Source organism: Schistocerca serialis, chromosome 3 (assembly GCF_023864345.2).
Source record: "Schistocerca serialis cubense isolate TAMUIC-IGC-003099 chromosome 3, iqSchSeri2.2, whole genome shotgun sequence".
NCBI classification, from domain to species: Eukaryota; Metazoa; Arthropoda; class Insecta; order Orthoptera; family Acrididae; genus Schistocerca; species Schistocerca serialis.
Window position 1 is genome coordinate 56248120 of NC_064640.1, and position 24081 is coordinate 56272200.

The window sequence follows — 24081 nt, forward strand, 5'->3', positions numbered from 1 at the left end:
TCACATCATTTTTGCACAGACATTCCTCATTTGAAGATCTTCAGTTAAAATGTGGTGAATGATTGTTTTGGGCATTCCATACTCCTCTGCAATCATCCGAACATTTAATCATCAGTCCTTGTCCACAATTTGATGCACTTTTTAAACAGGTTTTTCATTTGTGATGTTGATGGGCATCCCAAGCAGTTGTTGTTGACGGACCCCCAATGTTTGTGGAACCTCTTGTGCCACATGAAAGTTTGGCTTTGTTTCATTGCCCTGTCACCGTAGCCTTTGCAAAGCATTTCAATCATCTTTGTCCCATTTTTCCCCAGTTTCATACAGAATTTGATTGCATAACAACACTCAAAAAATTGGTCCAGTTTTTGCTTGATGAGGGTGCAATAGATACCTTTGCATGGAGTGTGACTGTACCTCAGCAACTGCCCGCAGGCGACCGACTCCAGTCTTGTTTTGAAGCTTAGATCCCCCACCAGCTTCTCCGCACAAAGCTCTGCCCCATCAGCCAGCATTGCCAACTACCAAAAATCATTCCAGGAATTTTGGGACAGGCCCTGTATTCAAAAAACACACACTGCTGTTCATATCTTTGTACTGAACAATGTTAAAAGAAAGATAATAATTGTGGTTAAGGTCCCCTTGTAGCTAAACAACAATGCCTTGAGGCCTTGAGACATTTTTTATTTTGCTTCTGGACAAAAAGTTATTTAGGGTGTTCAAAATACATGGGGCATCCTGTGTTGACAGCATATTGTCTCTAATAGAAATTTGAAATGATGATAGTGCTTTCTTTTGAAAAACTTGCAACTTTGTTTGGATGCATTGGATGCAAATTTATTTCTTCTTTAATTTGTATTTTTCAACGGGTTTTAAGTAAAGCCTTTAGTATTGAAATCAAATGAGATCTGTGATGTCAGTGAATGTAATACAATTGATAGTTTGTTCATTTCCAACATATGACTGAAAAAACCATGAAATATGACAAAAATAAAGACCGTAATTGGAAAAATAAACCATCAGAAAATAACTCTGAAACTGGCAAAACATAACGATTTTTTCCTGCACTTACATATTGTGCACAAAGCATTCTCATCTCTGCCTGTGATCAGAGGACAAGTAATGGCCTCCCAGCAAAGTTCTATGTCATCTCACACAGTTGGTCAGAGATAGCAGCAGTCAGACCAGGGAATTACCGTCCCCTGTTGCTGTTAACACCACAACATAAATAGCTGTATTTGGAGTGCTGCTGTGACTGGGAAGCATGGACTGCTGATGATGAATGGCTTCACATTGTGTCTGGCAATTAATCACAGTTCCACACAACCACAGATGGCCACTGTTGACGAGTATGGTGGTGACCAGGGGAGAGGCCCCATTCTCCCAATATTATGTTACTCTTGATGCCATAGTATGGGGAGCCATCAGTTATGATTTCACGTCATGGCTGTTAGTGATTGAGGCGGCTTTGGTGGCACAATGGTATGTCATGGACACCTTGCATCCCCATGTGTTTTTTCTCGAGTGACAGTATTATGGTGCCAGTTTTCAACAAAACAATGCTCGTCCACTCGTGTGTGTCTATGAACTGTCAGCAGGATGTTGAGGTACTCACATGTCCAGCAAGATCTCCAGATAAGTCCCAATACAACATTCATGGGATCAGCATGGATGTCAACTCTTGTCTCGGTACCATTATCACTGATATCAAGGCCCATTTACAACACTTGTGGGCCCATTTGCCTCAGGAGAGGGTACAATGGCTTTGACATCCTTCCCCAACTGAATTGGTGCATGCATCCAGGCCAGTTAGGGTGCAACATTGTTAAGTGGGCCCATACTGCCAAGTTACTTGTAAATTTGAATCAGTTTTATAATTACTGTAATAGCATCATATACGCTCTCAACACATGAAGTTTCATTTCATTTCCTCCTTCCCTTCTGGGCACTTCACTCTTTTTGTTAGGCAGGGTATAAAGACTCTATTCAGTTCACTAACAATTGTTTTCATGCATGTCTTGGGTCTCTGAGCAGTGGCATTGCTCATGTGTCACTAAAACCAAGTGTTTTTTCTCCTCTAGTTTGATAATCAGATGCTTCACATATACCCACAAAAGGAAACAAAGTGTATAGTAGTATACGGACAGGAAAGTGCCTCCATTATGTCTAATTCTGGATCAGACTTCACTGAAACAATAAATTGCATGTCACATACCCGACGATTCATAATATGCTCCAATAAAGACATTTCAATTTAATTATTCACAGTTACTGTCGCAGAGAAGAATGGTTCATGACCCTGCACTTCATTAGTGCATGCTAAGTATAATCTCGATCATTTTGTGCCTCCACAGTGAAATAATGTAAATGTTAATCAAAAAAACACGTCTGTATGTCAGGTGCATTTATTACATCACAGCCAGTTTCTTTATAAATGAACGTCTTTAGGTGATAATCTTTGTAACTAATTCTCTGCCAATTTGTAAGATTTAGTTACAAAGACTTTCACGTAAAGACATTCATTTAGAGCGAAACGAGCTATGGGATTACAACACACTACCAGTTGGGGTAATCATATGCCATCCCAGGGGGAACAGGGTTGCGACATAAAGGGCATCTGGCCACCCCTTACATTTACCATGCCAAATCCATTAATAACTATACCGACCGTGTGCCAATGTGGGACAACGGCGTGAGCAAAAGATGACGATGATTTCTTGTTCAATTTTAATAGTGCTTTGTCAGAATGTGTTTAATTAAATCTTAATGGTTCAGTTATCTCTTGCTGTAAACAGATTTTCAGTTATGCATGAGAGGTACTGACTAGCTTCTAAATAAACTTTGTTTTCAACCAGTTGTTCTTTTACATTGAATAATGTTTGAATTGAAAATCTGTATTTTTAGGTTGTCAGCGCCTTAGGAGCTGATGCACTAAGATTGTATCTGATCAATTCCCCTGTGGTCAGAGCTGAAAATCTCAGATTCAAGGAACAGGGTGTCAGAGATCTGCACAAAGACGTTTTTCTTCCGTGGTACAATGCATACCGTTTCCTTATCCAAAATATTGTTAAGCTCAAAGGTGTAAGTACTATTTACATATTTTATCCAATGTTTTATTGGTGTATTTCAATAAGTTGCTTTCTTACTTTCATTGTTGTCTGTTGCAATATCACTTGTGTAATTTTTCACCCAAACAGTTGTGTTATTGTAGATATTATTCTTCACTATACTTCAGAACACACTGGATTGATGGAACATGTGTCTCTCTTTATATACTTTTAAACCATCATGAGACTCTTTTATTAAATACACCTTTCCACCAGTAATACAACAGATAAACCATGATCAAATGCAGGTAAAAGCGATGGTCAGAGATATTTCAGCACAATAGAAGTCAGAATAGTAAACCAGAGTTTGAAAAGTAGGAACAGTAGTGTAGTTACTTCATAAAGGACAATCCTGTAGTCTCCACGAAGTGTGATCAATGACAAGAGCAATGAATAAACAAGGCTAACTGGTGTTTGTATTGACCTTTTATCGCTGCACCAGGCTCAAATATACCATGATGCAGTTATGGTGATGCATTTGTTTGTGGGACATACATACAGTGGATACAAAAAACTTTTTCTAATCCTTTGGAAATGTACCAGTAAAAGAAAACTATTCTTTCTCTTGAAATGTTTTCGTTGTTTGGAAGATGCAGCGTCATATTTTTTTTATCATTGTAAGGCAGTCTTTGTATAGTTTAGTTCAGCTTTCCATTCCATTAACAAATAGTTTCTTCTGGAATCTGTTTCACCATTTCCTGTCCATTTTCCTCTTTGACTGTTTGAATGTCTCATTAGTGTTTGAACTATTTATTGTTTCATCAAACAACTCTGATTTCTCTTGCTGGACTGACAGGTGGTAGTATTACATATTTGAATAATAGCACCGAAACCCAGTTTTTTAAAGTAATTTCTTCTGCAGGTATCACAAACTGATATTGTTTTCTACATAAAATGGCATGGATAATTATTATCTGGCTTATGTGCATAATTTTGTGCAGCATAAGTCAGCTCTTGTATAACTGACAGTTTGGAGAGTTATCTGCAAAGGTTTTGTTAACCAAGGGTTTGGAGAGCAGTGTGCAAAGTTTTGTTACCTTTATCTCCTTTTCCTTGCCACCCAAGACAAGAAGAAAGATTATCTGTAGTTTTCACTTCTGGAAGGCAGTTTTACAGCTAGTTTGTACAGCTCTCCAGTTTTCCTGTCCTTCGTGTGTGTACTTTTGCTGCGCTTTGTACTACTAAATCTTACTGTTCATAATGTCATTCATTGCAGCCATGGGAACAGATTTTGCAGCCTGAAAGTTAAGTTTTGATTTTGTTAGCCTGTTGTTTACTCTGTATCCCAACCTTTTTACTAATGTGATTATAAATCACTTTTTCTGTAAGTTTCACCAATGTATCATTTAAAATAGCGTACAAAAATTTGTAGAGGTTTTCCTGTGATTACTGAAGTCAATTCGAATTTGAAACACTTTTTTATTTCAGTAATTTAGATGTTAAATAAAAAAAGGAAGTCCGTGTACTTTATTTCAAAATGTTTACAAGTATGCTGAAAACAGTTCATTGTGCATTTATTGATGCTTTTTATTTACCGCTCAGTGCAACTGGTGGTGAATGTTGTGTTATGATGGCGTTAATCTTCTGAATGTGGTAATGGAATATCCTTGGTGGGATATAAATATTGGGAGGAGCAGTGCTTATGCAGTTTAGTCAGGTGTGGGTCTCTCTCTCTCTCTCTCTCTCTCTCTCTCTCTCTCTCTCTCTCTCTCTGTGTGTGTGTGTGTGTGTGTGTGTGTGTGTGTGTGTGTGTGTGTGTGTGTGCGCGTGCGTGCGTGCGTGTGTGGGCGCACACGCGCACGTGTTTAGCTCTGAATGACAACTCATCCGAAGGTTAGAAATGTTTTCTGTTTGTTTATGTGCCCATTGATTGCTCAGTTGTTATTGTTGTCATTATTTCCCTGGCAGAGCACCTGGTAGCAATGGAACTTACACAACTGTGTTTCTTAGTACGAATTCACTTTGAGTCTTTAATTACTTTCTATCATTGACTGGACAGATACTATTGCTAAACTGAAAATTGAAACATAAATATTTTTGCTAAGCAGCCAGATAGGTTAGTTACCAAAGATTTGAAATTTAGTATGAGATATTTGTACATAAAAAAAGTCAGGTGAATGCTGATTGCCTTTATGGATCAAAATTATTCAAGCAGCATTTGAAGGTTTCAGTTTATTTACCTAGTACTGGTCAGCTTGGATTTAATTCAATACTGTCATAATAACTAACTGAATTGTTCCAAAATAGCATTAGCATGTTGCTGGTGATGTCTGTTTGAACAGTTATAGGACTTTATTTAAAGCTTTTATGCTGCTGTCACAAAATACTACACAGTCATAATTCTACAGATATTCTGTACCCACTGAAATATTTTACTTATCCTCAAGACGACAGTATTGTTCCAGATCATTCCCAGAAATAAAGAAATTTATAATGTAGTAATGTGCAATTTTTATTATATAGAATAATGGGGCAGCGAGTGTTTCTTTCGAACAAGAACAGGAAGTTTGCATTAGCAATCTGTCTTCGAATTAATTGGGTAAATGTGGCATTGTAACTGATAATTTAATATATATCCTCCCACTCCATGACAATGATGTGCAGCAACCATAGTCACATTTACAACAAGAAAAATAGTCTACACAAATTGTACTAGTTGTGAATATAGAACAACATGTGTTCATGCTCCATAAATAAAGCTTCTGGTGTCGTTTACAACATAGATTCTTTTTCTTATTGAAAAAATTGATAGTTGAATCTTACACTTTTACTTCCTTCTAACCTTCAGTTACCCAGGAAGATAGACCATAATACAAAAGTCTGTTAGGTGTAGTATGTGCTGATATGAATCTAGTTTAGTTTGGAAGAGGAGTGAAAAGGGGAAAGTGAGAGATTCAAGCTGCAAGGTATGCTTAGTTAACCAAGTACTAAAGCACTGTCATTGTCAGTATTCATCTCTTACTACTACTGTCAAGTTGTATGGCATTGTTGGTTGAGGGCTTTCTATGGACAGGTTCAATCATATAATAGGCATATTTTCCTATGTTAAAAATATGGTTCAGATTGTTATTCTGAATGACCATAGCACTTAAAAACGTAACATATTTGGTCAACTTTCTCACAAAACATCTGTCATTTTTACGTAATTAAAGCTCAAAAATCATTAAATTTGAAGATTTGGTAACATGATCAGAAACATTCTGTTATTGGCTGAAGCTCTGCTGACATCACAGGCTAGGAGCAAGGAGAAGCTATACACTTGTTATAGGAGTGTTAGCCAAAGTTACTTAATGTTCTTCTGTATTTTTTCTACAAACTGTTTAATTACTTACTGATACAAAATGAATTTACAACTCTTAAGTAACAATGGAAAGGAATTTTGTGAAGGGCAATAGTGGAAACCTTCCAAAAGTTGATGCGTTTGTGTGCTCTTTGTTCTTCAAAGACAATCCAGATTTTTATGTTCCGTAAATAAGAAACATGAAACTGCATTGCAAGGCAACTGGGATGGAAGTACTGCGACACAGCAGTAAATCGCAGAACTGTCTCAAAAATGAAAGAATCTGGAATAGGGTTATTTACTCGGACCAACTGAAAATGTTTTCCGGGCCAACTTGTGAAACCACACACAGTAAAACACAGAGGAAACTTTTTCATTCAGAAGGTAATTCTTTTTGTTAATTGCTGTGGTTATTTCCCCAACCAATACTGTTTTCCAGGTACCTCTTTTCTCAGCTTTCAAATTTTCATACAGCATAGTAATACCCAGGGAGTAATGTCCATGGGAACTGAGTTGACATTTGGTGCAGTGGCTGTGTGTCAGCTTAGTTTGCACAGACAGGACTTCAGAGCATCATTATATTTACCTTCAACAGCTTTACACATTGCAGTTTTTCTGCTCCTCCAGGTCATCAATTTAAACCACCAGAAAAGTATGTCTATAAAATATACCGTTGGCGCAGCAGAACCTTAAAATATCTGTTGTCCTACTGTATGCATAACTGCTGCTGAAACACTATGATTTAAAGGTGCTTAAACAGGACCAACTTGCATTACATCATACTGCCCTGGTCTTATAACATTTCCTTATAGGTTCCAAGCAGTTTTCTATTTTTCTCTTTGTCAAAATTATACAACTTTACAACAGCCTCAGTGGAGATGGTTGGAAGTGACAAATTTGTTGTGTTCAATGACTTGTCTGCTTGTCTGTATATGTGCGGATGCGTGCGTGCGTGCGTGCGTGCGTGCGTGGTGTGTGTGTGTGTGTGTGTGTGTGTGTGTGTGTGTGTGTGTGTGTGTGTGTGTGTGTGGGCGCGCGCGCGAGTGTGCGAGTGTATACCTGTCCCTTTTTCCCCCCCCCCCCCCCAAGGTAAGTCTTTCCGCTCCCAGGATTGAATGACTCCTTACCCTCTCCCTTAAAACCCACATCCTTTCGTCTTTCCCTCTCCTTCCCTCTTTCCTGATGAATCAGCTGTGGGTTGCGAAAGCTTGAAATTTGTGTGTGTGTTTGTGTTTGTTATTGTCTCTATCAACATACCAACACTTTCGTTTGGTAAGTTACAGAATCTTTGTTTTTAGATATATTTTTCCCACGTGGAATGTTTCCCTCTATTATATTCATTGTATTACGAATAAAGTACACTTAAGGGAACAGTGTATCAAGTGAAGAGAACAATGTATCAAGTGAAAAAAAAAAAAAAAAGAAGAAGAAGAAGAAGAAGTTGCTCCGAATAAGGATCAGTCTAGAGAACATAGCTTTAGTAGTCCAGCATGCTATTGATTATGCTACAAGTGAAACTGTTGTTATGGAGTGTTTTTACTTACATCAGAATGATCCTGACAGAAATAAATACACATAGTGACTGCTGTCTCATTTGGATCTCTATGAATGTGTTGCAAGCACATTTTATGCATCTTTTCATTCATTTTGTAAATGTATTTCTACAATGTGATACTACTCACTATTTGCCACCCACTTTCTGCTGTGGAAATTCCAAAACAAGTCGTCACTGCGAATGAGCTTTATGACATTAGGAGCAGCATGCTAGCCACTAATGTCACAGGCGTCATATGACTCAAATTTAATCTTTCCAGCAAGCTTTAAAATTATTTTAATTTTGTTTTTATTTTGTAAAAAATAATGAAATTGATTTTTTTTGTGTGTGTGTGTGTGTGTGTGTGTGTGTGTGTGTGTGTGTGTGGAGGGGCAAGGGGGGGGGTTGCACTTAGAGTTTTGATGTTGTTTGTTGTTGATGACAGTGAGAGAGAAGGGAAGAAGGGAGAGTAGGAGAGTACCCAGTATTAGCATGTAGCTTACTGTTCTGAAATGTTGCCAAACTGAGTGTCACACACCTTACTTAGTAAGATATCGCAAAAGGTTTTGAAATTTAGACCTGGTCATTACCCCAAGCATAGTGTTGAGGGCTGTATGCCACCATCGTTTATGCCTTTACCTGCCAAATATAGGTGGTGAAAATTTAATCCACCATCAAGATTCAACACAGTTTCCTCCAAGTCAAGTGCAACCTCACAGGCATATATGGTAGCAACTTGGTCTACAGGATCACGTATCTGTCACAACTGATCTTCTACAAACAACAAACTGCTCATATTACTGCAAACTATGCTGCATAGTAAAACAACTTAAATTTTTGTACTGTCTGCGCAGTATTTAAGATAATATTAATGTAAAAGGCTATTTTAAAAAAAAATCCTAGTTGGTTCTTGCAGGAGAGTGCTCTGTTACAGTGATGTTTGGTACGAGGTGTGATTGGAAAGTCTTAAGAATGGGATTGTAATTGTACAATGGTGGTACTTACATGCTATGGTGATGCATCTCCTTCAAAATAGTCCCCTTCTGACTGAACAAACTGACTCCAACGGTGTTTCCACTTTTGGAAACATTCCTGGAATTTTTTTTCCTGAAGTTTGTTAAGGACACTCTCCGTATTTGCCTGGATGTCTTCAATCGAGTCAAAGCTATGCAACCTCTGAGTTTTGCTGCTACTTTTGCATGAGCCTTTAACAAGCCAATCACCAAGTGTGATGTGTCCACACAAACTCAGACCATAGATTCAAGTACTAGCACATGCACTTGTCGGTGCATCTGTTTGGGGGAAAAGCTACATTTGAACCAGAAATTATTTGGAAGCCATTGGCAATGGGCTTACAACCTAAGTCACATACTGCTGCCCACTGCAAGAAGCCCACTAAGCCATCCCCTCAGCCCAAGCAATCAACTCCTGCCATAAGCAAGGAGAAATGTTGCTCAAAAAGTAGTTCAAAGTCAAAGAAAGTGGCAGTTAAATCTTCAGATAGGCAATCCCTCTCCCTCTCAGATGAAGACTTTACTCTTGAGGATATGGATTTCCACTTGTAGGAACCAGAGAACCGGGCACCTGCTAACTTTCCCTTGACCTCACAGATAAATCTCCACCTCCGAGGAAGAAAGACAGGACCAACCATCTCTGATCAACTCCAATGGGGACTTCTGTGTTGCAGTGGAATTTAAATGGATACCGATCACATTTGGAAGAATTGCAGCTCCTGGTCCAGGAGAAACTGTTCTGCATGTGCTTACAAGAAACTCATTTTAAAATCACCGACACATCTGCATTAAGGGGTTATCACCCCTACAGGAAGGATGATATTACTGGAGATGTGGCTAAAGGCGCAGTGGTTGTTTTCATTGATGACAGATGCCACTCCTGTCCTTTGTACTGTGACCATACAAGCAATTGTCGTGAAAGTTCTAGCACCATTTATCGTCACGGTGTGTTCTTTACATCTTCCACCTCATGATCCTGTGGATGCCGATGCTTTGATCGAACTCTCCCAGGCACTCCCATGCCCATTCCTCCATGTGGGGGGGGGGGGGGGGGGGGGGGGGGTCAGTGCACAGAATACGCTGTGGGGCTCAGCAACCACTTGCCCCAAGGGTTGAATTATCGAGCGACTGAGCGACTTGTCCATTCTGTGAATATCTGCCTGTTGAACTCTGGTCAAATGACACTTTTTCCACAGCTACAGGGTCTTTTTCAACCATTGACCTTTGTTTTTCCTCACTAGCTATTGTAGACTTGGTTCAGTTGAAAGTGGCTACAGGTTTACATTCTAGTGACCACTTCTCAATGTGGATCTGTCCGCAGACTTAAACCATGGTTGACAGGAGACCACGAAGATGGATGATTCAAAGGGCAAGTTGGTTGCAGTACTATTGGCAGGCTATTTTTGAACAAAAGGATTGTGCACAGCAGACAGTGACCCACATCACTTATGAGCTCCAATGGGCTGCCACAGAATCCCTCACCTGGTCTAGCAACCACCTCAGACGACGGACTGTACCCTGGCGGAATGACGTCCATTGCTTGGCAGTCGGAGCCAGATGAACAGCTCTGTGGAACTTCAAACACCATCCATCTACAGAAAACCTTCCTGCCTTCAGATATGTGAGAGCACATCCAAAGCGAGTGATAAAAGATGGAAGAGGGGTTCCAGGAAGGAATTTATATCTTCCTTTAATCGGTCCATTCCCACTGCGCAAGTTTGGGATTCAATAAGCTGGTTTTCAGGCAAAGAGAGTGTATGTCTCTTTCAGCCTTGTCAAGAAATGTAGCATTGAAAATGCATTTTCGTGCGTTACCATCGACCCTTGACAACTTAATTCTTCTGGAGATGGTGATACAGGAATCCTTACACTGAATCCATTTGGTTTGTGTGTTTTATGACCTTGAAAAAGCGTACAGCACCACTTGGAGGTACAGCATCCTTTGCCAACTTCACTAATGGGGCCTATGTGGACGTCTGCCACTTCTTACCCAGTTCTTCCTCTAGGACTGGTGCTTTTGATATCACGTTGGTGATGCCTTGTCCAACTGCTATGTTCAAGAGGGTGAGGTCCACCAAGGCAGTATATTCAGTGTCACATTCTTTGCCATTGCTATCATCGGCATTTCCTCTGCAGTCAGGAGCCCTGTCAGATGATCTTTGTTTGTGGGTGACTTCGCAGTCTTCTACTCTTCCTCTGATCTTACAGTGATGATGAGGTAACTATGGCTGATCAGGAGGCTAGAAACCTGACCCAAGACAACTGGTTTTCGGTTCTCATCAGAGAAGACTACATGTGTCAGTTTTAACCATGCTCATAAAAGTTTTAACCAACCAGTGCTCATAGTGGGGGACAATATGTTACTTTTTCAGGAAAATGTGCACTTTTTGGGTTTATTATTTGAATGGAAATTAACTCGGCCCCCACACCTAAAAGACATATGAGCAATGGGATTCCAGTCATTGAATATTTTGAAATACCTTAGCAGAAAAATATAGGAAGCTGACAGGTCCCACCTCCTGAAGCTTTATAGAGCATTTGTTTGATCATGTGTAGATTATGGCAGCATGGTCTGTGGATCAGCTCATATTTCCTACCTCAAGGTGATAGATGCTGTCCACCACGAGGGCATTCGGATATCGACAGAGTCTGTATGCAGAGGCTGGTGAACAACCCCTTTGGATTCAGTGATGTATCCTTTTGGCTTTACAGGCACTGAAAATCTCAGTGTAGCCTCAGTCATTGGCATTTAGTGTAGCAGTCCAACCCAACTTTGAATGGCTGTTCAGGAATCGGGCCAATGTGACCAAGCCATTCAGGATATGTGCTACTGACTGTCTCGAAGATCTGGATCTATCAGACATCCGAATACACACAGGGATGGAACACATTGCCACCTGGTGTCTTCAGAAGCTCAAAGTGATTTTAAGCTTGTACTCCAGATTACGTTTTTACAACTTCGTTTTCTTCCATTTTAAATACATACCACAGTTTTATCATTCTTTTATACAAATGGATCGCAGCAAGATATTGTCCTTGGTTGTTCCACTGTTTTCCCCGGATAGGGTTTTCAAAGTGTGTCTTGTGGAACAACTTACAAATTATGATGCGTAGTTACATGGCATTATGATGCCACTGGAGAGGATTGGCAGACATCACCATACAAGGTCTCTTGTCTGTTCCAATTCACTTAGTGCACTACAAGCACTTCACCAAATGTGTATAGTAGACCAGTTGATTAAGCTCATCCATGACTCTTTAAAGCAGCTCCATCACCATGGCAAGGGACTGGTCTTTTGGGGGGTACCTGGCTACGTCGGGATACAGGGAAATGACGTGGCCAACAAAGTAGCCAAGGAAGCATGTCGAGATGGTGAATTCCATCAGTGTCTTATCCCGTTGCATACCATCATCTCATTTTCTAACAGATGCATCATGTGTCAGTGGGAGACTGAATGGTTGAAGATGACAGAAAACAAACTGTGGTCGCTCAAATCAACCAAACAGTTGTGGTGGACTTCACGCCAGCCTCACCACCGGAAGGAGGTTCTGCTTACCAGGCTGTGCATTGGACATAGCCCTTTAACACATGGCTTCCTCCTCCAGTGGTAGGATCCACCACTCTGTGAGGTTTGTAGTGTGCCACTTTCAGGTCAGCACATTTTGGCAATGTGTGTCTTATACACTGATACCAGGACAACCCTCTGTCTCAATGGAGATCTGACCACAATCCTCATGTTTTCAGTGTTACAAGAGTGGTGAAGTTTTGTGAACTGTCAGGCCTCAAACCTAAACTGGTGGGGAAGGGAGGCAGACTTTAATTCATTAGAAACTGGTCCACATGTGGGGACAGCCTTCGTCCCCACCTAGGAACTGGTCCACATGTGGGGACAGCCATCATCCCCATCTATGAGATCGGCATGCTGACTTTTCGTCAGGGCACTGATGACCATGATGTTGAGCATCCCTCACCTAAAATAATCAATATCATCATCATTGGTCAGGTGAATGAAAAACCAACTTCTCTCTCTGCAGATAACTAATTTGTATCCAGAAAGCTGATAAGGTTTTCTGCTATCACAGAATTATACTGCTCACTGAAATACTGCAAAAAATGAGACAAATTAGAAATTAAGTACGTAATTCAGAACATTATAAGAGCCATACCAGGAAACTGACTGGTTCTAGGTGTCAGTAAGAAAGTTATTACAAGTTGGTTCCTTCAAAGAAGAAAGCAGCAACCAGTTACTGGTAATAATGCAATTTATTTACACTATTAGTGCTGTTACCAGTTTCGAACCAACAGATTCATCTTCAGACTGTTGTTCAGTTTACAAAGGCATGCTGAAAAGTAATGCCTCAAAGTTTTTTATGTGAACACTCTTAAAGATTTTAAATAAAACAAACTTGAGGAACATTGTACATCATTAATCTTCATGTCTGCATATTTATTTCTCAACATAGTTACCCTGACAGTTTACCAACTTCTCCCAATGAGAGACCAATTTGAAACTTCCTGGCAGATTAAAACTGAGTGCCCGACCGAGACTCGAACTCGGGACCTTTGCCTTTCGCGGGCAAGTGCTCTACCATCTGAGCTACCGAAGCACGACTCACGCCCGGTACTCACAGCTTTACTTCTGCCAGTACTTCGTCTCCTACCTTCCAAACTTTACAGAAGCTCTCCTGCGAAGGTTCGCAGCTGTGAGTACCGGGCGTGAGTCGTGCTTCGGTAGCTCAGATGGTAGAGCACTTGCTCGCGAAAGGCAAAGGTCCCGAGTTCAAGTCTTGGTCGGGCACACAGTTTTAATCTGCCAGGAAGTTTCATATCAGCACACACTCCACTGCAGAGTGAAAATTCTCGTTCTAGAGACCAATTTGTTGATGACCCTCACTGTAGAATGTTTGACTTTGTTGATTGAGCCACAAACTCACCTCTGTATACACCAAGTAATGTCAGTGAAGGTGTTCTTTCAGTTTTTGGAAACAGGTGAAAATTGGATGGGGAGAAGTAGAGACTGTATGGAGCATGATCAATGACAGTGGACCCAAGGCACTGCATTGTTGCAGATGTTGCAGCACTTGTTTGTAGTCTGGCATCATCACCATACACAACCTTCATTTTTCTATGGATTTCAATTGGAGGCATGTTTTCTGCAGTTGGAACCTCGATTACAGCATGCTGTTTCTCACGCACTGACATAGTTACTTTACACACCATCATGTTACACACAAAAATCCAGAGTGCTCTTGTGACGGAGGGTTGCAACTTGCATCACTGAAATGGGAAAGTCAGCCGAGTAATATGCATGACTTGTAAACACCTCAACTGAAATTGAGAACAGATAAAAAATTCAGGCACATTACTTTTACACACACCCTCGTTTATTGCATTTGTTGTTTACACATGTTGTTGGCAGTTTTTCTCCAACAAATAATGTAAACAACAACAAATGTAGTAGAAACATAAACAGCCATCTGAAAATCAGCCAATTGGGTCAAAACTGTTAACTGTACTATTTGGGTAAATGAATAGCATTGTTGCTGCTTTCTTCTTTGCGGGAATCAACTTGTATTTTGTACACAATCATGGTCTCGAAAAATGTCAGTTGTTGGAAAAATAGTGGGAAGAAAGTTTTTGTTCCAAGTGTCATTAATACGTTTAGTTTGTGATAATACAAATACAGAAATTCAGCATTAGGTTTTTAACTAATAGGACTGTAGTCAACAAAAACTATTTCTCATAACTTTTAAAATTTTGGAACTTGAGAGCAAAGCTCAGCTTGGCACAAAGACCATGCAACATCTACTAATGCATGTTTGAAAGACTCTTTTCTTGGTTTCGCACATGGATCAAGTGTAGGAACATGCAGCAGAGTAACGAGAACACAGGAGCATTGAAAATGCATTTTTTTGGACGAAAAAAATGACAGAACATTATCCATTTACACTCTTCATTTAATGTCCTTGTGCCCTGTATCACATAAACGTGCTCAAACAAATATCTCCATGAATTTCAAATGTTTATTCACATTATGCATTCAAAAACTGAGTTTTGAGCCTGAAAACACAGAAGCAGCCTCAATTATAGCCCTTCAAGAGTATTTTTGGGGGGAGCCAAATTCACAGCTGGAGCAATCTTTGTGCAATGATTGGTGATGTTATTGGGAAGATTTTAAACTGAGTTGTGTTTTCTGGAGTCACGGCAGTAACTAACCAGGATTATTGAATTGTGATGACAGTCTACAAACTAATTGTTAGGTTACCTCGCAAGCACATAGCTTTTTCCGGAAGGTTGTGAAAGAATTGTCATTTTCTGGAACATCACATGAATCAGATTAGATTATGCATCTGGAAACGACTTGTAGTTTAGTGTGTACAGCTGCTATTTAACAATTTTGAAGGGTGTTGCTAATGCTTTGACAAACAGGCAAATGGCAGGTGTGTCTCTTCTCATTTACCTGACCCACTTATCCTTTTACATGTTTTCCAAGTTTCTCACAAACCATCCCAGATGAATGCCACTGTTGTTCCCACATAGTGTAATGTTTACGATTAACAGAAGGAAGACTCCTTCATTTTTTAAGAACTAATTTGGATATTAATTTTCCCAAGCAGTTAAACATTTATTACATTTGTGTATTTTTATCTACTTTACAAAATGTTGGTGCGTGTTGATTTTAATCCACAATGAAGTTCAGTATGTTATTCTTTTGGTTGTCAGGAAGGTGTGGACTTAAAATTTGATCCAGATGAGAGAGTGGAAGAGTCTTCAACAAATATAATGGATAGATGGATTCTATCTTTCACATATTCATTAATCAAGTTTGTGAAAAACGAAATGGAGCACTATAGGCTTTATACAGTTGTTCCTCGCCTCATCAAGTTCATTGATAATTTGACCAACTGGTATGTGCGTATGAACAGGAAACGACTAAAGGTGAGTAAGAGATGCTTTACTTGGAAAGTGGTGGTGTTGTGTCCCAGTTCAATTCAGTATCTCTCTATTAGTTACCTAATTTAACCATCTGATATTCAGCATTCTTCTGCCACACTACATTTCAAAATCTTCTATTTTTTCTTGTCTAAACTGTTGAACATCCACATTTCATTTCTGCTCCGGACAAATACATTAAGGAAAGACTTCATAAACGCATGTGTCTGCTATCAAATAATTTCTGCAAATACTTGCTAAAGCTATTACATTAGAGCAAAAATTTGCACATGTTTACTTTCGCAAGTTGCTTGGGCAAGTGAATTTGACGAACTTGCTGCCAGTACTTGCAGAATTATTTCCACCAGTGATGATGTAAGGTGGCCAAGTGGAAGTTTACAGTGTAGTGCTTAAAAGCCAGAGCAGCTGCCACCATTGTATTATTATTATTATTATTATTATTATTATTATTAAATAATAATTGTAGTGAGGGCCATTGCATGCCAAGTGCAAAATTTTGGAAAAAGTTCCCACATGACCATCACGGATTTTGCTGAAATTTTGTGTGAACATTGACATGTGTTCCCAGTTAACATTGGTAAAGTTTTACCTTCGCCAATTAAATACTTACAGAGATATAGTCATTTGTTTGGCCCCGTAGCGCACCTATCAATAATGCTGCTGCGAGTTTTCGGCAACTTTGAGACATAATATTTCTGGGAATATTTTCTTGAAAGAAACAAAACTTGGCCATCTTGTACTACTTTTTGCTCACTGTTAAACAAAATAATAAAAAAAAATATTTCCTTACCAATTTTCATATGGATAATTTGAAGTAAAGTCAGACAAAAAAGTACACACTCAAAAAATATGCTGTTTAATTTTTCATATGTCAGGGAGTAATTGTAGTATAAATGTGAGATTTTCATGTGCAAACTTACCAATACAAGTTTGTAGAATAACCATAGTTTACAAATTGGAGACAAAGTTGAAGATTTTTCTAAAAATGCCAAAAATGGCAACTGTTTTCATTAGAAAGACCATGTTCTAAACCATCTAAAAAAAACTATATTTCTTTTTGCAGTGCAAGCATATAAGACCCTAAAAAGCAATGATAATGTGAAGCCAAAAAAATAGTTGCTAGAAAAAAGTGTGAAGTTAAGCCATTTATATCTCTGAAAGTAACTGCAGCATAAACGTGAAACTTTGCTCGTATAAACTTACCAATGAAAGTTCTTAAAAATATTAATTTTCATTCATCTATTGCTTTTCAATATTTGCCAAAAATGGTTATATATGGCCCACTTTTACAAAAAGGAATCTTCTGCATCCTCTTTTAAACCATTTTCATTAGAAATACTATGTTATAAACCACATGAAAACTAGGTTTGATTTTGTAGTTCGAGCAATTAAGGCCTAAAAAAAGATGACTAGTTTCAGGTGCATTGAAAATGGGTCCATGTTCTGCTGGTACTCAAATTAAATTCAACATTTTTCATTGCAAAAGCTAGAAAAGGTCTCTTTTTAGGATCCTAAGCTTAGGTTTACTTCAAGCTACTTGAATTTTTTAAAGGGTTTCATTAATTTGCTGTAGAATGTCATGAGGGAACATAACTGTGCTACTATGGTACACAGTTGCTTAAACACTGCTGGTACCTTTTAAAGTGACAAAACCAGCATCACCATCACCAGCATCACCACACGGGCCATGCCTGACAGCTGTGCAACAGCAAACAAAGGTGGATTTCTTTACCCCATGTTCCCAAGCCTGATAAAATTCTTTAAGCATCAGGGGCAAAAGCTAGAAAAGGTCTCTTTTTAGGATCCTAAGCTTAGGTTTACTTCAAGCTACTTGAATTTTTTAAAGGGTTTCATTAATTTGCTGTAGAATGTCATGAGGGAAACAATGCTGTTGGCCAGATGATGTCACTCATGGCATTTTTTGAAAAGAAATTTTGGCACAAAAGAACCTAAAAAATTATAATTTACTGATGTGATTAGCTCAAACTGTTACTATCACAAAAAAGAGAAAACTATTCTCTTTATTGGACTCTTAGCCACTTCAGTTTTTTATTCAAAGAATTTTGTAGAGTTGAATGCTGTAGAGATGTTTAAAAACACAAAAGAGACTACTTATTTGCAGTTTTTGTGACTCAAGCTCGTTTGCTAGTAACCAGAACTTTTGATATTATCTTCCACAGAGAGTACTCAATGATTGAAGAACATAATGAAAGATGTCAAATTTGAGTACCAATGGAGTGATGGCCCAGTGTCGTTTTTTAAGAGACTTATATGCTGACATTGCAAAAACTTTTTTTTGAAAAATTTTCAACCTTGCCCTCAATTTCTAAACTATTGGAAAGAAATAGGAGAACAAAATTTTATATGCTACAACCTTGTATTGGTAATTCTCTATGTGCAGAGTTTCAGGCTTATCAAGAAGTTGTTTCCAGAGATATAAAAAGCTAAATTTAACATTTTTTTGGGTGTCTATTTTACGAACAACTTTGCTTCAAATTATTCGTATAGAAATTGGTCAGGAAATTTCTTTTTTATTATTTTATTAAGAGAGTGCAAAAAGTTGTACAAGGTGACCTATTTTTATTTCTTTCAAGAAAATATTGCCAGAGACATTATGTCTCTAAGTTGCCAAGAACTCATGGGTGCACTGTTGATAAATGGGCTATGGGGTCAAACAAATGACTACATCTCTGGAAGTATTGGATTGATCGTGCAACTTTACCAATGTGTACTGGGAACATGTGCAGATGTTCATACAAAATTTCATCAAAGTCTGTGATGGTCATGTGAGAACCCCTAGACCAGTTGGCATGGAATGACCCATTAACAATAATTTAAGAAAAAAACACAGTGTTTGGGTGAAGTAATGGATACAGAGGCATGCATATTTAAGGTTTCAAGGACTGTTGTACAATCAAGTATTCCAAAACAGGATACAATAGTGTGTCAAGCTACATCACCAAGAAATCACCTTCTAATTACTCTTGAATTTCTAGACATGGTATTTATTAATTTTATTACAAATTTAATGCATTTACATTTAAATTAACATTTTAAAAAAATCAGCTAACATTTTTAGACACCCAAGCCTTCCCCTTCCCCTTTTGCTGAAACAAAGTAAGCAGCAAATTCATTTCCCACTTCTTTCACTGGCTGTGGGCTATTATGTATTTTTAGGGGTTCCAATGTTCATTTGTTTCAGTCCACTTGTATCTGTGGCATTCTCCTTTCTGTTATTGACATTTTCGTACTGATAATGAACATGGAACACTTAGTCAAGTTTGAAAATCACACTCAACAGCTGACAACTTCAGCAAGTAATTGCAGCAACATGCAAGAGACTGTTTCCACAAACTACTGCTTCTTTAATTCCACAAAACTTGCAAAAGTCACTTTGCTGGCACAGTTTCTATGTCAAAGAACTTGCAGGAATAAATTTTGCAGGTGACTTCAGGAAGTTCAGTTACTAATGGACACATGCCTTAACACTTAAATATATATTCAATGCCAACAATTTTCTCTTGTTGTATATACATGCTTTTCTTGTTATTGCCCATCTGCAAATTGACTTTCCTATTTTTAGCCCTCGCCAGTTATTTTTCTGCCTAAATACTGCAAAAGAATGAAGGAGCTGTGTGAAAACTCAGGAAAGTGCTTGTAGTAAAAACATGAGTATTGTTTCCAGTCAATGATATGTCCACTTTAGTTTCCATTTTGCATTCAAGGTTCCAAAAATCTACAAAAAATTAATGGTATTTTTGAATGAAATAGGAGAGGAGAAAATCCCATTTTACTACTTTCTTTACACTTTAGTTTTCTTTTCACTTTTTCTATTTGAATATATTCTATTGCCTTGAAATTTAAATTTTTATTGCCTTCCACTAATGTATAGACTCTTAAAATTTTGTCACATACTTTTCTTATTAAAAATCATAGCATTGATTATATTTCTGGACTAATAACTTGAATCAAACACACATCAGAATGACATACCATATTTACCCGATTATAAGACAAGGCTTTTTCCCCAAATTGTCATTCTAAAAATACGGGGTCGAGATCAAACTGCTGCTGCTGAGTTCAATGTTTTTGCGTTGTTTAATGATTAATGTAGGGGTCATCATACATTCACACAGGAAGCTTTGTATTGAAGTTTTGTACAGATTAATTTTGAACAATCCCGAAGGGTAGGACATATCGAACAATTCGAGATTTCCTGATATGCTGAAGTGCTCGATATGGTATCTACTTTGCTCGAACAAACATGTGAAATTTGACTTGTGGCACTAGTGCAAGGGATATGCGAGAAACTACGAGCAAGCCACTACAACAGTATAATGCTCTGCTTAAAAACTGATAGTTTTATGAAACACAGGAGGTAATAACATTAAATTCTATCAACTTAAAAACTTTTATTTTATTTGAACTGGATTGCAATAAATGTTCTCATACATGTTTGGATACTGTATATGTACATTTATGCTGTTTTTTAAATAAATTTAACTTTCAAAGGAGACAATCTTTGCCTTCACAAACCATTAGTTGATTCTGAACCAAGATCAACATTTTATTTGGCTGTGAGACACAACATTTTATTTGGCTCTGAGACACAACATTTTATTTGGCTGTGAGACACAACATTTTATTTGGCTGTGAGACACTGAAATGATTTGCTAAGGGGTTGCAAATGAGAAATTAGAATACTGGAGAAAATTGAAACCATTTTTTAATCATTTATAGAAGAAGATGATGGCATTCAGATGAAACAAGAAGGCAAATTATCTTCTAGAATGAAATGTCTAAACTGACTGTAAGTGTTCTCACAAGAATAAATTACAGTGGAAAGACTTGTTGAGGGGATAGTACAGACAGATGTGTCTAGATCATGGGATGAGTGAAAGATCAATAATGATTGGACTGAATAGTGATTGCAATCTTTTAGTTATGTATTAGTTGCTGTTTGTACATACAACCTGCACCCTAGATGATGTTTCACTGTTGCTCAGGCACAAAACTATGGAAAGTTACAGGGGGGACAGTGACCCAGATTGACTGAGAACTATGAGTGTGAGGAGGAGAGTGTTGAACTAGCAGAAATTTTGTCATGCAGCCAGCCATGGGAATGTGTGCTGTGTACTTTGGCTTTTTATGAATTATTAAATGATTAAACTGCAGTTTTCCTGAATCCATTTTCACTCGGAATCAAATTGACTGCAAAATTGGAGAAATACTCAACAATAGCATACGTGTCTGCAGGTAACGTTAAAGTCTAGGTGGGGGGCCAGTGGCGTACTTATGTGTTTTATACAGCAATGTTGTCAACAGTCACCATGAGGTATGACTGGAACGATTGGGGGTGTGTCAGCCTCACAGACAGTGAGATTGGCGGGCAGACAATACGTTTGGAAGCAATAGACATTCTCACATTCATACGTTGGTATAGAGGGACAATCTGCTATATGTTTTTTTTTTAAAAAAAAAAAAAAAAAAAAAAAAAGGGCTATGTCCTCCTGTTCCACAGTAACCAAATCCACAGAAATCGCAACATATTTGGAAGAAACAGCCAAATATTTATGACAACAGAGATATAACTTTCACAACCGTCCTGTCGGGATGACGACAACGATGATTAAAAATGGTGATACCACATATGAGAGCTAAGTAAACAAAAACAGCAGTGAAGATAGAAATTAATGTAAACAGTTTCTTTTTGTTTTATTTAGAAATTAATTTAAACAATTTATTTTTGATTTATTTTATTTCTCCTTGTATTATCGCAACATAGACAATTAATAAACGGCATGTTAGAGTAGGTATAATGTTACAGTTCGTAATTGTGATTAGTCAGAATATGTTAAAAAATAAATTTGTCTCAAGGAGCCTCTTAGAAAAAAAGGGGTCATCTTATTTTCACGGTCATCTTATACTCGGGTAAATATGGTACTTTCAAGATTACCAATAACAAGTTAGTTGTCAGTTGCTTTGTAATTTCATGGTATGATTTTTCAGGGAGCTTTTGGAGTAGAAGAGTGTACAGGTGCCTTGAATGTGCTCTTCGCTGTCCTTTTGCTGATGGTTAGAATAATGGCACCATTTACACCATTCATTACAGAAACAATGTACCAAAATTTAAGAAGGGCACTAAAGAAACAGAACTTTGAAGGCTGTGATAATACAGAAAGTGTACATTATCTTCCTTTTCCCAAAGTGAGGTGAGTGGTTTTCCATGATTTTTATGGCTGTGATTCACTGTTACAAACTTGAGATCTAGTTTATTTCTGTGGATTTTTTTCAAATGAAGTGCAATTTCTGCTTAATCAAAACCTGTAAATACAATCAAACTTGAGTGAATTTATGTGCCTCATTAGTAATAGATGGCAGTTTAGAAGACTGGTACCATTCTCAAATTAAGAGGGTCAGTCAGAAAGTAATACCTCCTATTTTTTATTGTCTGTAAATAAAGTTTAAGTGAAAAATTTGAATTTGGCACTAATTCTGTAAAGCTTCTTCTCCAAGCCACTGAGGTTGTAACTTCCTTTATTAACAGATGCCAGTACTGCAGTGACTCACAAAATGGCTGATATTGATGTTTATATTAGACAGCGTTCTGTATAAATTCCTAAGTGCAGGAGGTGAAACGCCCATTAACATTCATGCAAGGCTGCAAAATGTGTATGGTGATGCAACTCTGGATATCAGCACTTTTAGGTGATGGGTTTGTCACTGTAATGAAGCTGAAGGGGAGGCAGCATTTGCTGATGAAACGCGGATAAGCAGGGCATTGACAGTAATGACTCCGCACGACATTCATTGAGTTGATGACGTCATGCAAAGTGACTGCAGATGATTTGTGTTGCATTACTCCCCTCAGTAGAAGCAGTGTGATGATGATCATTCAACAACTAGTTTGGATACCAAGAATGCTAAGCAACCAGAGTAGAGAGACAAGAAAAACAATTGCCTGTCAACTCTTGCAGTGCTTCCATTTAGAGGGAGAGAAGTGTCTGAAAAAAAAAGTGACCAGAGATGAAACATAGGTTATTCTTTCTGAAACAGAATCAAAGAGGCAGTCAATGGAATGGCATCACAGAAACTTGCTGATGAAGAAAAAATTCAGAACTTAAGATTGGCAGGGAAAGTTATGGCTACATTATTCTGAGATGCTGAGGGTATGATTACAGTTGTGTGTGTGTGTGTGTGTGTGTGTGTGTGTGTGTGTGTGTGTGTGTGTGTTGTTGTTGTTTGTTTAAAAAAAAAAAAAAAAAAAAAAAACAAACAAACAGGGATGCACAATAAATTCTGTCTAATACGTCAGAACCATCAAACAAGTAACGTAGGTCTTCAGTGAATTTGCCCAACAAAAACTGTGATGGATGTTATTCTTTTGCAACACAGTGTGAGACCACACACTAGTCACAATTGGATGGCAAGTCTTGCCTCATCCCCGATCCAGCCCTAACCTGGCACCATCAGACTTCCATATGTTGGGGCTGTTAAAAGAAGCTCATTGTGGTACACACTTTAAAGATGAGGAGGCCATGAAAATGTCTGTGCATCAATGGCTGTGGAAGCAGGACTGTGCGTTTTACTTTACTGGCATACATGCTATTGTTAAAAGATGGACCAAAACTACGTCAGTGTGGTGGTTGCATTTGAAATTCTTGACACACACACACACACACACACACACACACACACACACACACACACACAGAGAGAGAGAGAGAGAGAGAGAGAGAGAGAGAGAGAGAGAGAGAGAGAGAGAGAGAGAAGGGGGGGGGGGGGGCAGTCAAACGTCCAGGGTTATCATCCCATCGTGAAGTACATTTAATGTTAATGGTGCACATAACTGAACATATACAAATAAAAACTTACAATTAATGTGGTACAATAATGGAAAGTCCTGATAGAGCATGTACAAGTGTTTGCCCTCACACACACTTTAAATGCTGTGATGTGAACCTAAACATCTGTTCATTGTACAAGCACAATTAGCATACTGCCTATTCCCAGTGCCCCACCAGGTTGTCATTTGAGACAAATTATTTTTAAGTGTTCAGATGTCGTTTTATACACCAGTGCTGTCAAGTATGGCCAAAACATGTAAATCAAGTATAAAGTTGCAGCTCAATAACAGTCACTGTTCACAGTCTTGTGAATTTCATGGCAATTGCCATATGATTACTTTTTGTAGT

At 38.3% G+C, this 24081-nt stretch overlaps 1 protein-coding gene across 1 annotated transcript in view; it reads left to right on the forward strand.

Annotated features, from left to right (window-relative positions):
* LOC126469701 (isoleucine--tRNA ligase, cytoplasmic) overlaps window positions 1-24081 on the forward strand; it is a 162593-nt gene that overhangs the window by 67581 nt on the left and 70931 nt on the right. Inside the window, 3 exon segments of the mRNA XM_050096875.1 lie at window positions 2902-3078; window positions 15656-15871; window positions 21896-22098. Coding sequence (XP_049952832.1) covers window positions 2902-3078; window positions 15656-15871; window positions 21896-22098 — 596 coding nt within the window.